This window comes from Archocentrus centrarchus, chromosome 18 (genome assembly GCF_007364275.1).
Source record: "Archocentrus centrarchus isolate MPI-CPG fArcCen1 chromosome 18, fArcCen1, whole genome shotgun sequence".
NCBI classification, from domain to species: domain Eukaryota; kingdom Metazoa; phylum Chordata; class Actinopteri; order Cichliformes; family Cichlidae; genus Archocentrus; species Archocentrus centrarchus.
In genome coordinates this window covers 16,913,187-16,934,628 of record NC_044363.1, presented here as the reverse complement: position 1 = coordinate 16,934,628, position 21,442 = coordinate 16,913,187, and the positions used below count along the sequence as shown (strand labels likewise).

The 21,442-nt window shown below is 41.2% G+C and overlaps 1 protein-coding gene across 1 annotated transcript; it reads left to right on the top strand.

Moving 5' to 3' along the window:
• The first annotated feature begins 19,862 nt into the window (after positions 1 to 19,862).
• On the top strand, positions 19,863 to 21,074 carry LOC115797041 (C-type mannose receptor 2-like). Its single transcript, XM_030753522.1, has 3 exons — positions 19,863 to 19,884; positions 20,030 to 20,386; positions 20,728 to 21,074. Exons 1-3 carry the CDS (start codon positions 19,863 to 19,865, stop codon positions 21,072 to 21,074), a joined length of 726 nt encoding a protein of 241 aa, XP_030609382.1.
• The last annotated feature ends 368 nt before the right edge of the window (positions 21,075 to 21,442 follow it).

The following is a 21,442-nucleotide window of genomic DNA, read 5'->3' as shown; positions in this document are numbered from 1 at the left end:
AGCAGCTCTTCTTTTAGCTAGCAGACACACTGTGTGACAAACTGCACACACTTTGTGTGTTTGCTGATATTTGTTGAGCATTTAAAAACGCTGCATTTACCTGCCACACGTTACTCCCTTCGTGCTCGCTCCTCTTCAGTAGCGCTAGCTAAGCTGTTTATGTGCCGCAGCGCAACTTACGGACTCGGTCCGGCCCGATTATAGCGCTATAAATGAGACATTAATTATATGGGTTTGCGTATTTAATCCCTTTGTACGAGATAAGCCCCGATGATGGAGGATACGCAGTACGATTGTCTCTTATGTGTTATTATTCCTCCATTTAGGCTCAGATCGTTCGATGTTTGACGGCGCACTGACCGGAAATGCAAACGTCTCTCTGACGTTAAAAAGTGACGAGTCTGTTTGAAAATGTAAGAAGTAGAAAGTACAGATACTTGTGTAAAAATGTAGGGAGTAAAAGTAAAAAGTAGTCAGAAAAATAAATACTTAAGTAAAGTACAGATACCTGAAAAATCTACTTAAGTACAGTAACGAAGTATTTGTACTTCGTTACTTCCCACCTCTGATTATAAGCCATAACTATGGACATGTTACCATCCAAGTACCCACACTAGTCACCCAAAACTATCTTCACCACCCCATCTTAGGCAGCAATGTTATTGCTGAGGTTATTAAAGCCAATAAAGAAAGCGATGCTAACATCATCAGCCTACTCAGAGAAGCTTTAAGCATTGATAGCAGTACTGTGGAAGCCCTAGTATCTGCGCTTGAGATTTTGAACCCAGCAGAAAACAACATTGAGTGTGATGTCAAAACTGGTAAAAGGGGAGTAATATTACCTGCTGGTCAAATTTGTGAAATTCGGTGTAGGGTAAGGAAATTGCCAGCAGGTGGTGAAATGCTTTTTCAGCCGGGTGTAGGAGACTGTTGTCCTGAGGGATTAGAGTTATTCCCTGCACTAATAGATGTTCCTAGTGGGTTAACAAAAACTGTCAAAATCCCTGTGCAGAACACCACTCAGCATGACATTTACCTCCCAAAGAGAACTGTACTTGGGACGTTAGAAGAAGTCGTGGAAGTAAGACCAATTAACTGCATCCCAAACACCACTGACTCAAAGTCTCAACTCTATGTGAACACCTGTTCCGCTAACCTAAATGATTCTGATACATGCCAAAGAAAGAGTACAGAACGCCAGAGATGGCACCCACCAGTCGATTTGTCTCACCTCGGAGAGGATGAGCAAAGAATTGTACGAGACATGTTGTTTGAAGAGTCAGACGTTTTTGCTAAAAGTGACTCAGACATTGGCTGTATCCCGAGTTTGCAGCTCCAAATCAATCTCACAGACAATGTACCAGTTCAAACTTCTTACAACTCAATTCCTAAACCATTGTACAAGGAAGTGAAAGAACATGTCCAGAAATTGCTGGAACATGGCTGGATTAGGAAGTCCACATCACCCTACTCTTCACCAGTGGTCTGTGTGAGGAAAAAAGACATGTCTTTGCGTCTGTGTGTTGACTTTCGGGGGCTAAACCGCAAAACTATTCCTGACCGCCATCCACTCCCACGCATTCAGGACCTGCTGGATAACTTGGGGGGTTATCAATGGTTTTCAATACTCGACCAAGGCAGTGCTTACCATCAAGGGTTTGTGGAAGAGAGCTCTAGGCACTTGACCGCTTTTAGCACACCCTGGGGGCTGTACGAGTGGACACGCCTCCCATTCGGCCTTACCAATGCCCCAGCTGCTTTTCAAAGATGCATGGAAGGAGTACTTGAGGGGTTAAGGGATGAGTGTTGCTCCCCCTACTTAGACGACATATTGTGCTATTCTAAAACTTTTGATAACCACGTTAATGACCTTAGGCGTGTCCTACACAGACTCAGGGAGCATGGTGTTAAATTACGTCCTAACAAGTGTGAACTGTTCAAACACCAGATTAGGTATGTGGGTCGTCTTGTCACTAGTGAGGGTGTTCGGATAGATCCCAAAGACCTGGAAGCAGTCTACCAGCTAAGAGACAGAGAGCCAAGGAACGTGGGGGAAGTAAGAGCCCTCCTTGGTTTTTTAGGCTATTATCGTACATTCATTCAGGATTTTTCTCGATTAGCAAGACCATTGTTCAAGTTAATTGAGGGCCCTAATGAAGCTAATCGTAAACCCCATCAAAGCCAAACTAACAAGGCTATCCAAAGAAGTAGCAGTACAGGTCAACTTCCATCAAAGACGCCAATCAAATGGACACAAGAACACAGTGCAGTAGTATCACGATTTGTTGACATGCTGACTAGCCCACCTATTCTAGCGTACCCAGATTTTGACTTGCCTTTTGTCCTTCATACGGACGCATCAAATGAAGGCTTGGGGGCTGTTTTATACCAACAGCAAGAGAACCAGTTGCGTGTTGTAGCATATGGTTCCAGGACTCTTACACCTGCAGAAAAAAACTATTATCTGCATTCTGGCAAGCTTGAATTTCTTGCCCTCAAGTGGGCTATCTGTGATAAATTCAGGGATTACCTTTATTACGCTCCTTCCTTCACTGTATACACAGATAATAATCCTCTTACATATGTTTTGAGCACAGCCAAGTTAAATGCAGCCGGACATCGCTGGGTGGGTGAACTAGCAGATTTTCACTTTACAATCAAGTACCGCCCTGGCAAGTCAAACATTGATGCTGACACACTGTCTCGATATCCTGTCCAGCTGCAAGACCACTTGTCTGAGTACACAGAGACAATGCCTCCAGAGGTTATTTCCACCATTTGGCAGGGGGGCAAAGCCATGAGAGACAGTGATGTACCTTGGATTGCTGCTTTACAGTTAAACTCAAATGTCAGTGACACACCCAAAGATGGGTCACCTGGAGTTCACCCTGAAGACATCAGAGCAGCTCAAAAAGAGGATGCTTCAATCTGGGAGGTGATACAACAAAAAAAAAAGGATGGAATCCCAATAAAAAGGACAAGAGACAGATGACACATGACACACGCAGACTGGTACATGAATGGAACAGGCTCAAATTGGACAGAGGACTGCTGTACAGGTGTACTGGGCAAAGAAACCAGTTAGTTCTCCCAAGCAAGCTAAGAAAGACTGTTCTGAAATATTTGCATGATGACATGGGACATGTAGGTGCCGACAAAGTAATCCACTTGGCAAGAGAACGCTTTTATTGGCCCTTCATGCAACGGGAAATTGAAGATTATGTCATACGCCAGTGTGCTTGTATCAAACAAAAGCAGCCTTGTATCCCAGAGAAAGCACCAATGGGTTCAGTGACTACAAGTACACCATTTGAACTTTTATCAGTTGACTATCTCCATTTGGAACCAAGTAAAGGTGGTTACGAGTACATTTTAGTCCTCGTAGATCATTTTACACGTTTTGCACAAGCCTACCCAACTAGGAATAAGTCTGGCAAAACTGCAGCTGAGAAAATCTTTTATGATTTTATTCCACGATTTGGATACCCTGAAAAACTCCACCATGATCAGGGCAGGGAGTTCGAAAACCACTTATTCCAAAGGCTGCAACAACTTGCTGGGATATCCCACTCTCGGACGACCCCATACCATCCTCAGGGGAATCCGGTTGAACGTCTAAACAGAACACTGCTACAGATGCTACGCACGCTGCAGGAAGAAAAGAAATCAGAATGGAAAGACCACCTACCACACATTGTCCACGCGTACAATTGTACCCGACATGAAGCTACAGGTTACTCACCATTTTTTCTTCTATATGGCAGAGCACCTAGATTACCTGTGGATTTACTTTTTGACATGAAACCAGAGAGTGAGTGTAGAACCAGACCAGAATATGCAGAAAAATGGGCTTCTCGTATGCAAGAGGCATACAAAATTGCCTCGCAAAACAGTCAGAAAAGCTCAGCAAAAGGTAAATGGTATTACGACAAACATTCAAAAGGCATCTCTTTACAACCAGGAGACCGAGTGTTAGTCAGAAACCTCTCAGAACGTGGCGGCCCGGGTAAGCTGAGAGCTTACTGGGAACAACGCGTTCACCTTGTTGTTGAAAGGATTGGAGAGGGACCTGTATATTGTGTCAAAGCTGAGACAGGGGACCGTAGTCTTCGGGTCTTGCACAGAAATCTCTTACTACCAGTCAATGATTTGCCACTGGAGCGAAATTTAAGTTGCAATGTAAACAGGAACCAACAAAAACGGAGGAAAGACAAAAGACGATCCCAGGAAGCTGCTGAGAAAGAGTCAGAACAGTTTGATGAGGAAGAAGGGTATACATATTGCTGGCAAGGCATACCTGTGTATGATTTGAGACCCAGACGTAGGCCACAATCAGATCCTAAACTTAGGGCTGCAGCTCCTGAATTTCAACCAGTGAGACAGAGTTTTCAACTAGCCAATGAGCAGGAGCGCCCCATGCTGCAGGGTGAAGTACACCAACCAAGAGTAACAACTCCAGTTCTTGTACCCGATTCAGCACCACGACCAGCTCCGGGGGTTACAGCACCTGTTGAGGAGATACCTGTGAATGAGACAAGTGACATTATGGATGATGTGAGTGGAACCGTGCCAGGCGAGGAAATTGGTCACGGAACGCTCACACCAGATGATCAAGTGTGTGATAATGGGTCTGGCGCGAACACATCAGAAGAGGGCACCCCAACAGTGCAACGGTCCACTAGAGTGGTGAGGCCACGGGAGGTGTTCACTTACAACCAGTTGGGACAACCGTCCTACCAACCATGGATGCCGGGAGTGAACATGATGCTTGCCTGTGTTCCTTGTCCTGTACCTTGGTATCCAGCGCAACTGGACATGTACTCTTATCCTACTTCAATAGGGCCATGCTGTAAAGGGCTCTAAAAGGCTCTAAAATGAAACACTGTGAGACTGCGTACTTACATGACTTAAAACACTTCTGGTACAAGATGGCGGAGTCATCTCTTAAAGCGGGGGAGAGTGTAACGGATTGAAACAAATTTTGTGTTAAAACAGAGACCCCCTCTATTTTTTTTAAATATGCTAATGTGTATTTCTTAAGTCAGAGACACAAAATGTATGTCACCAATAGGGGGTGCTATTGCATTACTGTGGAGACTAGAGGGCCGATACGCAGCTGCAGCGTCAGAATTAAACGAGCTGGTGGCCTGTTGTCATCGTCTCCTCTCCGTCTTTTCCACAGCCACTGCATTAATTCTCACCCTCGGGCAACACAGCCTGACCTCAGCTGTGTGCCGCTTGCTACCGCCCAGCTTCCCCTAGGGCTGGCGCCGGTAACAGATGCACAGGAATGAAGGCCAAACACAAACTACAGAGAATGGGAAGGACAAGAGGAAAAACATTGTCATCCCATATGTGTCAGGCTTGTCAGAGAAACTCTCAAGAATTTTCTCCAAGCATGACATCTCAGTATACTTCAAACCAAGTCACACCCTAAGACAAAAACTGGTTCATCCCAAGGACAAACCCGCCAAACACAAGATCAGCGATGTAGTGTATGCTGTTCAGTGCAGTGAAGAGTGCTCGGACCTCTACATTGGTGAAACCAAACAGCCTCTTCACAAACGAATGGCACAACATAGAAGAGCCACCTCGACAGGACAAGATTCAGCAGTACATCTGCATCTGAAGGAAAAAGGGCACTCTTTTGAGGATGCCAATGTCCACATTTTGGACAGGGAAAACAGATGGTTTGAAAGAGGAGTGAAAGAAGCCATCTATGTCCACTGTGAACAACCATCATTGAACAGAGGAGGTGGATTACGTCACCAACTTTCCCCCGCTTACAGTGCTGTCCTGAGCTCCCTTCCCAGACGTCTCAACCCCCATTCACACCTTTGTTCCAGTGACCTCAATAGGCCACAGGAAACAATGGAGCGGAGTACTAAATTGGTTTCAACTGAAACCACTGATTAAATATGACCCACGCCCCCTTCACACCTGGGCACATGTGTTCAAGCACATGATCAATAGAGGGTCATAACCACCTCCAGGGGACTACGCCCACAGGGGTTTAAATACCTGGGTCTCTCCACCATTTGGTTGAGAACTGAAGAAGCCTTTCGGATGAGAGGTGAAACGTCTTCAAGAAACAAAAAGAAGTCCAGTCGCCTTTTTCAAGCTCCAGAGACTACAACCTTCTTCCTTTGTTTCTCCACAACTACGTTGTCCAGTTTTTTAGCCAACACAAGTTTGTCTTTTTTGTATCTGGGAGTGCCACAGGATCTTATCTTGGTCATTCTCAACCACCCTTGGGGGCATAGTTCATTTTGACCCATTGGGATGTGTGATTTATATATATATATATATATATATATATATATATATATATATATATATATATATATATATATATATATATATATATATATATATATATGTTTTATTGTTTTATTCACACCTTTCTAAGAATTTTCAATCCAAAAGTCTGACTTTCTACAACTTCTCTTACACAAGAACATAACAACAGACTGAGCATCCTTCCTGCTTCTTGTTTGTTTTCTTATTTTCCCCAGTTGTATTTGGTCAAGTTTTCTGACAGTCTCTCAGTCCTGCACTTTTCTGATCATACTCCTTCTTCCTGTGTAGTTCCACTTAGTGGGCTATGTGGTCTGCGTACATTGGTCAGAAAAGGATCTCTCGGTGCTCTCTGTTTGTTTTCTTCCATTTTAGTACTGGATACAGTAGGACACATCTTCGTTGGAGAAGGAGAACTTTTACTGTCCCAGTCACTGTCCTCGTTCTCAATCTCAGAGCTGTTGTCTCCTGAGTCGTCATTCTTCTTCATCTTTTTTCCTCTCTTGTCGTACGGTGGAGGTTTCTCCATCATCTCCATATGTGAGAACTGAAGAAAAAGAGTTTCATGAAGTTCATGGTATATGTGTCCCCTTACCTTATGTACATTTACTTTCCTGAGACATTTGTCTTAGACTGGAAAATAAACATAACTGATTAAAATACACAAGTACACAATGTTTGGTTTCAGCCAAGAACAGTTTGTTCAGGGCATGTCTCTAACTAACAGATTATCCATAACAGACACAAGTACTCTCCCCTGATGGAGACTACACAAATGATGGAGGAAAGACTTCGAGGTCATCTATGAACACTCTGCTGTTGAAATTCTCTGTTTTCTGGCTAAGGGTCAGTGTTGCTTCTTCATGTGTCACCTGTATGAGTACCACTTTGTTGAAGAAAAGAAGACCTGGGGAGAAGCACAGAAATACTGCAGAGAGAAGTACACAGACCTGGCCAAAGTGTTTGACATGGTGGACGTGAGAAGACTCTGTAACTCCACACAGAATCAAGGAGAAGCCTGGATTGGACTAAACAACAACATAGGAGGAAACAGGACGTGGCACTGGTCTCTGCCAGGAGTGAAATACATTGAAAATACCAACAGTTGGAATCTGTCTGGCAGACATGGGGATGAGCTTCTGGGGACCTGTGGGAGGTACAGGGACAAGTGGGCAGGTGTTGCATGTGACGATCCTTTGTGGTTCATCTGCTATAATGGTGAGAATATGTAGATAGTAATCACACTACTAGAGAGAGAAACTAGAGACACAATAAGAAACTCACTGACACGGTCTGTGTCTGTAGATTTCCTCAGATTATAATTCAATTCAATTCAATTCAATTTTATTTATATAGCGCCAAATCACAACAAACTGTCGCCTCAAGGCGCTTTGTATTGTGGGTAAAGACCCTACAATAATACAGAGAAAACCCAACAGTCAAAACGACCCCCTATGAGCAAGCACTTGGCGACAGTGGAAAGGAAAAACTCCCTTTTAACAGGAAGAAACCTCCAGCAGAACCAGGCTCAGGGAGGGGCAGTCATCTGCCGTGACCGGTTGGGCTGAGGGGAGAGAAAGACATGCTGTGGAAGAGAGCCAGAGATTAATATCAATTAATGATTAAATGCAGAGTGGAGTATAAACAAAGTAAATAAGGTGAATGAGAAACAGTGCATTATGTGAACCCCCCAGCAGACTAGGCCTATAGCAGCATAACTAAGGGATGGTTCAGGGTCACCTGATCCAGCCCTAACTATAAGCTTTATCATAAAGGAAAGTTTTAAGCCTAATCTTAAAATAGAGAGGGTGTCTGTCTCCCGAATCCAAGCTGGAAGCTGGTTCCACAGAAGAGGCGCCTGAAAGCTGAAGGCTCTGCCTCCCATTCTACTCTTAAGTATCCTAGGAACCACAAGTAAGCCAGCAGTCTGAGAGCGAAGTGCTCTGTTGGGGTGATATGGTACTATGAGGTCTTTGAGATAAGATGGTGCCTGATTATTCAAGACCTTGTATGTGAGGAGAAGAATTTTAAATTCTATTCTAGATTTAACAGGGAGCCAATGAAGAGAAGCCAATATGGGAGAAATCTGCTCTCTCTTTCTAGTCCCTGTCAGTACTCTAGCTGCAGCATTTTGGATCAGCTGAAGGCTTTTCAGGAAGCTTTTAGGACAGCCTGATAATAATGAATTACAATAATCCAGCCTAGAAGTAATAAATGCATGAATGAGCTTTTCAGCATCACTCTGAGAAAGGATGTTTCTAATTTTAGAAATATTGCGCAAATGCAAAAAAGCGGTCCTACATATTTGTTTAATATGTGCATTGAAGGACATATCCTGGTCAAAAATGACTCCAAGATTTCTCACAGTGTTACTGGAGGCCAAAGTAATGCCATCCAGAGTAAGTATCTGGTTAGACACCATGTTTCTAAGATTTGTGGGGCCGAGAACAAGAATTTCAGTTTTATCTGAATTTAGAAGCAGGAAATTAGAGGTCATCCAGGCCTTAATGTCTTTAAGACATTCCTGCAGTTTAACTAATTGATGTGTGTCATCTGGCTTCATTGATAGGTAAAGCTGAGTATCATCTGCATAACAATGAAAATTGATGCAGTGCTTTCTAATAATACTGCCTAAGGGAAGCATGTATAATGTAAATAAAATTGGTCCTAGCACAGAACCCTGTGGAACTCCATAATTAACCTTAGTGTGTGAAGAAGACTCCCCATTTACATGAACAAATTGGAGTCTATGAGATAAATATGATTCAAACCACTGCAGTGCAGTACCTTTAATACCTATAGCAAGCTCTAATCTCTGTAATAAAATGTTATGGTCAACAGTATCAAAAGCTGCACTGAGGTCCAACAGGACAAGAACAGAGATGAGTCCACTGTCAGAGGCTCTAAGAAGATCATTTGTAACCTTTACTAATGCTGTTTCTGTACTGTGATGAATTCTGAAACCTGACTGAAACGCTTCAAATAAACCGTTCCTCTGCAGATGATCAGTTAGCTGTTTTACAACTACTCTTTCAAGAATCTTTGAGAGAAAAGGAAGGTTGGAGATTGGCCTATAATTAGCTAAGACAACTGGGTCAAGTGATGGCTTTTTAAGCAGAGGTTTAATTACAGCCACCTTGAAGGTCTGTGGTACATAGCCAACTAATAAAGACTGATTGATCATTTGTAAGATTGAAGCATCAATAATTGGAAAGACTTCTTTGAACAGTCTAGTAGGAATGGGATCTAATAAACATGTTGCTGGTTTGGAGGAAGTAACTATTGAAGTTAACTCTGAAAGATCAACTGGAGCAAAAGAGTCTAAACAAATACCAGCAGTGCTAAAAGCAGCCGAACATGAAGAATAATCTTTGAGATGGTTATGAATAATTTTTTCTCGAATGTCTAAAATTTTATTTGTAAAGAAATCCATGAAGTCACTACTAGTTAACGTGAAAGGAATACTCGGCTCTACAGAGCTCTGACTCTTTGTCAGCCTGGCTACAGTGCTGAAAAGAAACTTGGGGTTGTTCTTATTTTCTTCAATTAATGATGAATAGTAAGATGTCCTAGCTTTACGGAGGGCTTTTTTATAGAGCAACAAACTCTTTTTCCAGGCTAAATGAGCATCTTCTAATTTAGTGAGACGCCATTCCCTCTCAAGCTTTCGGGTTATCTGCTTTAAGCTGTGCGTTTGTGAATTATACCACGGAGTCAGGCACTTCTGATTTGAAGCTTTCCTTTTCAGAGGAGCCACAGTATCCAAAGTTATACGCAGTGAGGATGTAAAACTATTGACGAGATAATCAACCTCACTGGGAGCAGAGTTTAGGTAGCTGCTCTGCACTGTGTTGGCACATGGCACTGAAGAGCACAACAATGAAGGAATTAGATCCTTAAACTTAGTTACAGCACTTTCAGAAAGACTTCTACTGTAATAAAACTTATTCCCCACTGCTGTGTAATCCATTAAAGTAAATGTAAATGTTACTAAGAAATGATCAGACAGGAGGGGGCTTTCAGGGAATACTGTTAGGTCTTCAGTTTCTATGCCATATGTTAGGACAAGATCCAGAGTATGATTAAAGTGGTGGGTGGGCTCCTTTACATTTTGAGAGAAGCCAATTGAATCTAACAATAGATTAAATGCAGTGTTGAGGCTGTCATTCTCAGCATCTACATGGATGTTAAAATCACCCACTATAATTATTTTATCTGAACTGAGCACTAAATCAGATAAAAAGTCTGAGAAATCAGACAGAAACTCTGAGTAGGGACCAGGTGGACGATAGATAATAACAAATAAAACAGGTTTTTGATTTTCCCAATTAGGATGGACAAGACTAAGAGTCAGGCTTTCAAAAGAATGAAAACTTTGTCTGGGTCTTTGATTAATTAATAAGCTGGAATTGAAGATTGCAGCTAATCCTCCTCCTCGACCCGTGCTTCGAGCATTCTGACAGTTACTGTGACTCGGGGGTGTTGATTCATTTAAACTAACATATTCATCCTGCTGTAACCAGGTTTCTGTAAGGCAGAATAAATCAATATGTTGATCAATTATTAAATCATTTACTAATAGGGACTTGGAAGAGAGAGACCTAATGTTTAACAATCCACATTTAATTGTTTTATTTTTTGGTGCAGTTGATGAAGCTGTATTATTTATTGTTTTTGAATTTTTATGCTTAAATAGCTTTTTGCTGATTTTAGCTTTGGTGTTTGGTGGTCTGGGAGCAGGCACCGACTCTATGGGGATGGGGTTTGGGGGGATGGCAGGAGGAGAGAAGCTGCAGAGAGGCGTGTAAGACTGCAACTCTGCTTCCTGGTCTCAACCCTGGGTAGTCAGTTTTTAGGAGGGTTAATAAATTTGGCCAGATTTCTAGAAATGAGAGCTGCTCCATCCAAAGTGGGATGGATGCCGTCTCTCCTAACAAGACCAGGTTTTCCCCAGAAACTTTGCCAATTATCTATGAAGCCCACGTCATTTTTTTTTTTTTTTAAAGAAAACAAGACCTGGGAGCAGGCCTTAGATTACTGCAGAATGATTCACAGGGACCTGGTCTCCATCACTGACCCTCAGGAGCAAGAACGGGTCCAGGAGAAAGCCCAGAATGCCTCGAGTGCTTTTGTCTGGCTGGGACTGCGCTACACCTGCACTCTGGATCTGTGGTTCTGGGTCAGTGACAAGTTAGTCTGCTATGAGAAGTGGGCCAAAGAGGGAAAGACTGAGGAGTGTGACAGGGCTGTGGGCATGGACAGAGGAGGACAGCATGAGTGGTTCAGTCAGAGAGAAAATGAGACCTATAATTTTATTTGTTCTAAGCAATAAGAGTCATGATTTAACTCTGGAATAAACATCTCTGATTGTGTTTTGTTGTTTTGTATTGTGTGTCTCTGGGCTTTTTCTTTCTAAAAGCATCAAACAGGAGCAAAACAGCAACACTAACAGACTTTTAAGATATCAGGATATTGAGAAAACATATTTACCAAAGTAAATATCACTGATTTCTTGTGATATTACAATGACTTCATTATTGCTGCATTATTTTATTATTACACTTTTTTTTTGCTGAATGCTAGATAACCAAAGGTGGCATAAGTACTGACATTCTGTACTTAAGGAGAAGTACAAATACTTGTGTTAAAAATACTTTGGTAAAAGTCAAATTACTGGTTCAACTTCTTTACTCAAGTAAAAGTAAAAAAATACAGGCTCTAAAATGTACTCAAAGTAAGAAAGTAAAAGTAATTCTTTGGAGGACGCTTCTACCTGATATTTTTGTGTAAAGCTCATTATATATTACATGAGAATACAAACGTTATTCCAATTTCAATTTTAATTCTAATGAATGCACTCAGCGTGAATCTGTTATGTAGGACACAAACTGTGAAAGGGAATTTAAACACAGCTCTAGTCTCTGTGTCCTCCATAGTAGAGGGTGACTGTGCCTCCACCTAAACACAAACATGAGGATACTCAGGGGTTACAGTTCAGAAGGTGGAGGAACCCTAAGATCAGCTGTAGTGGCTCTGCATGGGGAGAAGAATCAAAACTTTCTATTGTGAGCTGCAGTAAATGATGTTGGTGTGCAGGCTGTGATCAGCTGACCTGCTGCTGCTGCTCTGAGGTTTACTGCTCTGTGTAGATGAACTGAACTCACAAAGATGTAACCCAGTATTTCACAGCTATCTGAGCTGATCTCCATCCCCTACACTGACAGCATACAGGCTGTAGAAATGTTGGATTCAGTGAATGAATCTCAGCATCAGCAGCTTTGATTCAAACTCATCTCTGCTGCACTGATGTAACCTGTAACTCTGACCATGAACACAGCCTCTGTGCGCCAACACAGAGCTTACTGTAAATACAGTACAACAAACTGACCTGTTTATCACACACTACAGTATTTTCATGCAATCTTTGAATAACACAAAGTTAGCATACCTTAGTTTGTTTTCCAGTCCTTATTTTAATTCTAACCTCTCTTCTTCCTCTCCTGTCCTCTTTCTTACATCTCTGAATGAACTTCTCTCTCTTTGCTCTCCCTGAAATACAGCAGCTCTTCTTTTAGCTAGCAGACACACTGTGTGACAAACTGCACACACTTTGTGTGTTTGCTTATATTTGTTGAGCATTTAAACGTTGCATTTACCTGCCACATGTTACTCCCTTCATGCTCGCTCCTCTTCAGTAGCGCTAGCTAAGCTGTTTATGTCCCGCGAGCGCAACTTACGGACTCGGTCCGGCCCGCTGTAACCCCTGATTATAGCGCTATAAATGAGACATTAATTATATGTGTTTGCGTATTTAATCCCTTTGTACCCGATAAGCTCCGGTGATGGAGGATACGCCAGTACGATTGTCTCTTATATGTTATTATTCCTCAGTTTAGGCTCAGATCGTTTGATGTCGGAAATGCAAACTTCTCTCTGACGTGTTAAAAAGTAACGAGTCTGTTTTGAAAATGTAAGAAGTAGAAAGTAAAGACACTTGTGTAAAAATGTAGGGAGTAAAAGTAAAAAGTAGTCAGAAAAATAAATACTCAAGTAAAGTACAGATACATGAAAAATCTACTTAAGTACAGTAATGAAATATTTGTACTTCGTTACTTCCCACCTCTGCAGATAACAGGGTTACTTTGGTTGCTATATATTCTCTTATATTTTTGGTAATTTGTTTTTCTTTCCAAATTTATTGTATTTATTCATTTACAAATTGGTGATGGTTGCAGTAATTGTTGTCGTTAATTCTTAGCAGATACTAGAAACCAGTGCGACATAAACAGCAGTCATATCATAAGCTGGAATTGCAATTTATGTCATAAAACCATGTAAAATCAGTGTTTGAACATTTCAAGTGATGTCCTAAATTGATCATCTGTGTCTGTGAAGCCAAATAATTAGTGAGATGCAGGTGTATGCTACAACCTACTCTACTTCTTGGTACATACAGGTGCTGTAATAAAATTAGAATATCATGAAAAAGTTGATTTATTTCAGTAATTCCATTCAAAAAGTGAAACGTGTATATTATATTCATTCATTACACACAGACTGATATATTTCAAATGTTTATTTCTTTTAATATTAATAATTATAACTGACAACTAATGAAAACCCAAATTCAGTATCTCAGAAAATTAGAATATTACTAAGACCAATACAAAAAAAGGATTTTTAGAAATGTTGGCCAACTGAAAAGTATGAACATGAAAACTATGAGCATGTACAGCACTCAATACTTAGTTGGGGCTCCTTTTGCCTGGATTACTGCAGCGATGCAGCATGGCATGGAGTCAATCAGTCTGTGGCACTGCTCAGGTGAATCTTCTGAATTGTTGGGTCTGGCGTATCACATCTTCCTCTTCACAATAGCCCATAGATTTTCTATGGGGTTAAGGTCAGGCGAGTTTGCTGGCCAATTAGGAACAGGGATACCATGGTCCTTAAACCAGGTACTGGTAGCTTTGGCACTGTGTGCAGGTGCCAAAACCTGTTGGAAAATGAAATCTGCATCTCCCTAAAGTTGGTCAGCAGCAGGAAGCAGGACATCTTTAAAACTTCCTGGTAGATGGCTGCATTGACCTTGGACCTCAGAAAACACAGTGGGCCAAAACCAGCAGATGACATGGCACCCCAAACCATTGCTGATGCTACTTTCCCACTGCCGAGGAGCCGGTTCACGTGCCAGTGCTCGTGCTGTTCCCAATGAACCGGCGAAACGCTTAAGGGGCTCGACACACGGGGAGCGACGTCACTCGCTCTCCATTCATTCCCTATGGAGCTTGTGTGATGAGGCGACAATTGCTTGCCCTCCTCCAGCTAAGCAACCGGCGACATTCGTGCATGTGAAATTTTGAGCTCGTACACGTAGACGTGCACAAACGACCAGGCGACACGACACAACAAAGTTGAAAAATGTTCTACTTTTTTCACTGTCGCATGGCGCTAAACCAATCAGCGAGGATTTCATTGCCTGACCAATGAGCGGAGAGTATACTACACGCAGCAGTCTGCAACCACTTTCAGCAAGAAGGAAAGCATCATTTTAGCTGTGTTTGACTTTCCTATATTATATGACACTTCACGCGCGATTATCGATTTACACATAAAAGGCAGCCATATGGGAACGTGTTGGCGCAAGACTAACGTTAAACAGACGGATAGAGAGGACTTTTGTGCTAATATAGGATGAACCAAAGGTTGTCTTTTTCTTTTGTAGAGGAGACTTAATCGCAAGATTTCTGTCAGTTCCAATAAAATCTTCCGACTCCTCATCTTTATTGCTGTGTCTGACATGGACGACTTTGAAAATGTCAAAATCCCTCCAGTTTCATAACCAATCACATTTCTTGGAGACGAGTGACGTGAGAGCGCGATTCGCAATGCTACCGTCGCTATCGCGTCCCGTATGTTCGGTTTCACCCCAGTGGCGATGCGGTCCATTTGTCGCTGTCGTTTGTCGCTCCCCGTGTGTCGAGCCCATAAGAAGGGGCCCGTGTTTCCACCGCGTTTCTGTGAACTGCTCCTTTATGTATGAGTGTGGGCGGGTCCTCGTCTAGACACGGAAGCCAAAGCACACAAATTTGGGAGAACACGCTCCCCTTTCTTGTGCTGCAAATACATTTTATGGTCCGAACCAAACTACTGCAGCATCTGTGTGCAGCACAGAGGTAAACACAGACAGCGATTAGAGCAAGACGACAAGTACGCACTTTTTATCTGTGATATGAACTGATACAAAGCAGCAAGTTCAGCCTTAAGAACCAACCTAATTCACAGCCGTGAAAATCGCTTCACTTTTCTCATGTAATACACATGTAATATGGTAGAAAACTTGATGTTGAGATCGCAGAGTCACGCCCTTCTGCCGCTTTCATCACGCATGCTTGGTTCGAGACCAGCTAGTTTGGGGGGCGGGAGTTGAACCTGTTTTTCGGCCAAGCACAGAGTGCCTCTGCGGTGGAAACGGTTCAAATTAGGGCACTAGCTCCGGAACCCTGTTGGTGGGAAAGAGGCCTGACTGTGGAAACTTTACAGTACACTGGACCTCAAGCAACGTGGATTCTGTGCCTCTCCTCTCTTCCTCCAGACTCTGGGACCTTGATTTCCAAAGGAAACGCAAAACTGACTTTGATCAGAGAACATAACTTTGGAGCACTCAGCAGCAGTCCAGTCCTTTTTGTCTTTAGCCCAGGCGAGACATTTCGGAAGCTGTCTCTTTTTTAAGAGTGGCTCAACACAAGGACTACGACAGCTGAAACCCATGTCTGCATACGTCTGTGCGTGGTGGTTCTTGAAGCACTGACTCCAGCTGCAGTCCACTCTTTGTGAATCTCCCCCACATTTTTGAATGGGTTTTGTTTCACAATCCTCTCCAGGGTGAGGTTATCCCTACTGCTTGTACACTTTTTTCTACCACATCTTTTCCTTCCCTTCACCTCTCTATTAATGTGCTTGGACACAGAGCTCTGTGAACAGCCAGCCTCTTTAGCAAAGACCTTTTGTGTCTTGCCCTCCTTGTGCAAGGTGTCAATGGTTGTCCTTTGGACAACTGTCAAGTCAGCAGTCTTCCCCATGATTGTGTAGCCTACATAACTAGACTGAGAGACCATTTAAAGGCCTTTGCAGGTGTTTTGAATTCATTAGCTGATTAGAGTGTGGCACCAGGTGTCTTCAATATTGAACCTTTTCACAATATTCTAATTTTCTGAGATACTGAATTTGGAGTTTTCATTAGTTGTCAGTTATAATCATCAAAATTAAAAGAAACAAACATTTGAAATATGTCAGTCTGTGTGTAATGAATGAATATAATATACACGTTTCACTTTTTGAATGGAATTACTGAAATAAATCAACTTTTTCATGATATTCTAATTTTTAGAGCAGCACCTGTATTGGCTGAAACTTTCAGATGCTGTGTGAGGCAGGGCGATTGGGCTTCCCTCTCCCATTCATCACTGATGAATGTAAAGAAATATTTCCTTTTGTAATAAACTGTATTATTCTTAAGGCTCTGTCTATGAAAGCATCTCCAACACTCTCGCAGCAGAACAGCAGCAACATTTCCTGTCATGTTACTTTTTTGTACAACACTGGCCTCTCTCCAAAAGTCGCTGATGTCACCAGAAAAAGATGTTAAATTTGGTCCTAGTTGCTTTTTGGAAAAAACAAAAAAAGGTCACTGGGAGGTGTTTGAAAAGTCGCTAAATCTGAGTCGCCAACACTAGTGGTGTTGCCAAAAACTGATTGCAGCTTCTACCATGTGACAGAAATGTTCTTTATGACTCAAAATGAATTGATATCATTCATAAGAGATGATGGTTGAGATATGCTCGACAGATTATAGGTCAACAAGTCCTTTACAACAATATAAATACCAGCAATTTTATTTTTTTGAAAACACCAGAAATCAATTTTTGGCACAAAACCAGTGATTCAGATGACAAATTGTTCCATTCAAATCAGTTTATTGCACCCTATAAATTAAAAATATAGGTATATCTGTTTATTAGTGCAACAATACAATGTTTTAATAGATAGTAAAGTGTATATTTGATACCAATATTTTCAACAGCAGGATGTTTTTAATGCTTCTTATTACATTAAAATACCAAAGAACCAGGTGAAATGAAATGTCATGAAAAAAGATCAAGATTTTCTTTGTACACTTTGGAAAATGCTGATAATTGTGAATGACCCCTAAGGTTCTTTGAGCAGAGAATGTTTTTACATCTGGATTGATAAGAGGTGGTGAAGCTATTTATTTGTTGTGTTCCTGTCATGGCTGAGGGAATAGGGAGGACTCAAAATACAGACTTGTTAGAATCTCTTTCAGTGAATTTATTTACAGTGCACCAGACAATGAACAGTGATAGCAAGGAGCAGGTGGCAGGTTCGACTCCCTGTGGCTGCTCCGAAGGTTTACAGGATTCTCTTCAAAAACAATGATTGGACCTCTCTTCTTTTGCTCTTCTCACTCACTTACTCTCAGGCATGAACTCAAGGGTTCCAGTTTCCTGAGCAAAGAAGAAAAAGACATCCACTGAAAAGTTATTAGCAAGATACTGGAGAGCTGACTTCAACTAACTGGGAGGTAAGTAACAATCTGGCATCGAGTGTAGGTCTTCCTCCATTAATTAGGACAGATGTTGACCCAAACCATCATCAGCTGCAGGGACCGGCCCAGGTACCTAGCAACTGAGAGGACTGCCTCTATAACACAGGGATTGGTTAGTGAACATGACCAGAATGGGAGACCCAGAGTGAGAGAGAGGCCAGCTGTGTCCATTCTTGTGAATCTTTCAGAGTCTCTGTATTTGTGCATGAATATTGTCTACTGTAAGCCATCATTATACACAGATTGAGATCAGTCTTGTTAAGTTTGGGAAAATGATCATGTGTTACATACTTTTGAGAAGAAAAAAGTTGGAGCCATAACCCCCAAATATATCATAGCAATATGTAAACTAGGCTCATACTTGATGCAAATTTGCTTTCCTCAACTGTGGATCTTTGTGGCAGTGACATATGGCTGAAGCTTCTCTATTTTAATATCCAAATTCTGACTTGAGCAACAACAGACATGTTTGTGTGTTAGCATTTACTTCTTCCATTTATGTAAATTGTAAGTGAAATACAAAAATTCGCCCCATAACTGGATCCTTCTGTCAGGTGAAGTGAAGCTCGTGTATTTAAATATTCAAATCATGACCAGGGCAAAAAGAGCTCTCCTTTATTGTGTGTGAATATTCACTTGGGAATGATCTTCATGAGCACACTGAGGAGGGAAGAAATAACCAGAAGTAAGTTTAAAATTTCTAATATAATTTCATGTTTGTGGGTACAGAGGAGATGTGTAGAGAACATCTGCAGGATTTATTTTTTCCTTTACTGCTTATTTTAAATGGATGATCATCTATTAACAATAATTACCCTAAAGCTGTAATAACAAATGATGCTGAATTTACAATTTTTCAGCATTTTCAACATTAATTTCCAGACTGCAAAATAAAAATGTAGGTGGACAATATGAATTTTGTTCTAACAATAAAATTGTTGAATGAAGTAAAACTATCAGAAGCAAACTCACAACCTTCAAATCTAAACTGCAGCCTTAATCTAACCTGAAACATCAGCTTCTGTGCATACAGATATTATCATTAGTGTTGCAGTGAGCCTGCAGTTCACTGCATCCACATAAACAGACCACGTTTCCTAAACTGTTCAAAGCTTCACTCGTCACAAAAACTTGGCAGCTCGTTCATCGTGTTACTTATATTCACTTATATTAACTGTAAAATCATTATCAGCTGCTCTGTTGCTCTCTACTTATTTTGCATATTTCCTGCCAACTTATATTCATGTTTTTTTATTTCTTAACAGAGACATTCAGTGTTTATTGGAGTGTTGAAATCATTGTCCAACTGTGAAATACAAAATCAGCTTCATCTGACAGACGAACAATGCAGTGGAGTCTGTTTCTGCTGATTCTGATGGGTAAGAGAATCATTTTACCACGACTGCTTTTTGGTTCATCAAAATCATTTTAGTTTAATATGGAAACATTAATGAATTTACTCCTCTCACTAAAAAAAACATTAATACACTTTTGATGTTTTGATTTTGTAAAACTTGAAAGTTGGATGTGACAGTTAGATTGTTATTTATATAAACACAGTTATTAAATAATATTTCATTTGATTTTAGGTCAGTGTTTCTTCTTCATGTGTCACCTGTATGAGTACCACTTTGTTGAAGAACAGAAGACCTGGGGAGAAGCACAGAAATACTGCAGAGAGAAGTACACAGACCTGGCCAAAGTGTTTGACATGGTGGACGTGAGAAGACTCTGTAACTCCACACAGAATCAAGGAGAAGCCTGGATTGGACTGAACAACAACACAGGAGGAAACAGGACGTGGCACTGGTCTCTGCCAGGAGTGAAATACATTGAAAATAACAGCAGTTGGAATCTGTCTGGAAGATATGGTTCTGAGTCTCCAGGGTACTGTGGGAGGCAAAGGGACAAGTGGGCAGATGTTGCATGTAATAAAACTATGTGGTTCATCTGCTATGATGGTGAGAATATGTAGATAGTAATCACACTACTAGAGAGAGAAACTAGAGACACAATAAGAAACTCACTGACACGGTCTGTGTCTGTAGATTTCCTCAGATTATAGATGATGATGTTTCTTTCTTTTTTTTTTTTTTTGCTCCACAGAAACCAGGAAAGACAGCAAAACATTGTATTTGATAAAGGAGTTTATGAACTGGACACAGGCTCAGAGCTACTGCAGATACAATCACACTGACCTGGCCAGCGGACCTGATCAGGCAGAAGGCAAAGAAATGGAGAACCTGAGAAACTCTCAGACGACTGCATTCAGCGCCTGGATCGGCCTGTTCAGAGACAGCTGGAGGTGGTCAGATGGGAGTGATTTCTCTTTCAGACTCTGGGATATGGAGTTATTTAATGATGGACAAAGCAGCAGCAAATGTGCTATGACTCTGTTAAACAGATCAGGAACATGGAGCTCTGATGAATGTAACAAGACAAAACCCTTCTTCTGTTATGATGGTGATTTTTTTTTTTTTTTTGAAAAGGCTTAAGTCTTTTTTTTTCTTCCTGAGCTCCTCTAACACTCACTTGTTTTTGTATTCCTCCACTGCTGAACCCACTGATATTTTAAACGTGCTTCTAGTAAACAAACTTGTCTTTTACGTCATCCATTATTTTCTCCCTCTCTGTCTTTTTTCTCACCTTTTTTTGTTGTTGTTGCAAATGCCAGAGTTGTGTCTACTAAAAAAAATCACAGGCCCCACAGAAGCACATGTACACCTGTCTTCATGTTTGTGTTAGTATTTATCTTGTCTGAGTTTCCAGTGTCTGTCTTATTCATTCATTTATTTGTTTGACAGATAAAGTGATCCTGATCACAGAAAATAAGACATGGGAGGAGGCCTTGTACTACTGCAGAGAGAACTACCGTGACCTGGTTTCCATCACAAACCCTCAAGAGCAAGGATGGGTCCAGGAAAAGGTCAATAATGCTTCAACTCCTTTTGTGTGGTTGGGGCTGCGCTACACCTGCACTCTGGGTTTCTGGTTCTGGGTCACTGATGAGGTGGTTGAATATAAAAACTGGAACTCTGCTGGAATAAATGATGACTGTGACATGTCTGGAGCCATGGACAGTGGAGGAGACCATAGGTGGTTCAGAAAGCTTGATAATAATAAATTCAATTTCCTCTGTTCTAAAAATTAAAACAAAATTAAAATTAAAAATTATTCATTTACTCAGTGTGTTTTTGGTTGTGTATTGTAAAAAATTCTTCAAAATGGTTCTTGGAAATGTAACCTTCTGTGAAATACTTCTCACAGTGGATTTTTAGGCTTTACTTTGTATTTTATTTACTCTATTTTCTCCTGTTACAACATTAACATAAGTTTCATAAAGCAATTATAATTACATGCACAAACTGTGAATACGTTTTGCATATGTGATGTTGAAATCTGGTGATGGTTATATAATGTAATATAATGCTGTTATTTGTCTTTCTAGCTGTCCCCGAACATATCAAGGTAAAGTTAACCTGACATACTCAGCTGATCTGCCACATCACTGTGGGACTG

Excerpts from the sequence above, each read along its gene's own strand:
- LOC115797041 (XM_030753522.1), top strand. The coding sequence starts at position 19,863 with ATGTGGTTCATCTGCTATGATG. Across the intron at positions 19,885-20,029 it reads GTGGTTCATCTGCTATGATG|AAACCAGGAAAGACAGCAAA; the intron begins GTGAGAATATGT and ends TTTGCTCCACAG. Across the intron at positions 20,387-20,727 it reads ACCCTTCTTCTGTTATGATG|ATAAAGTGATCCTGATCACA; the intron begins GTGATTTTTTTT and ends TTTGTTTGACAG.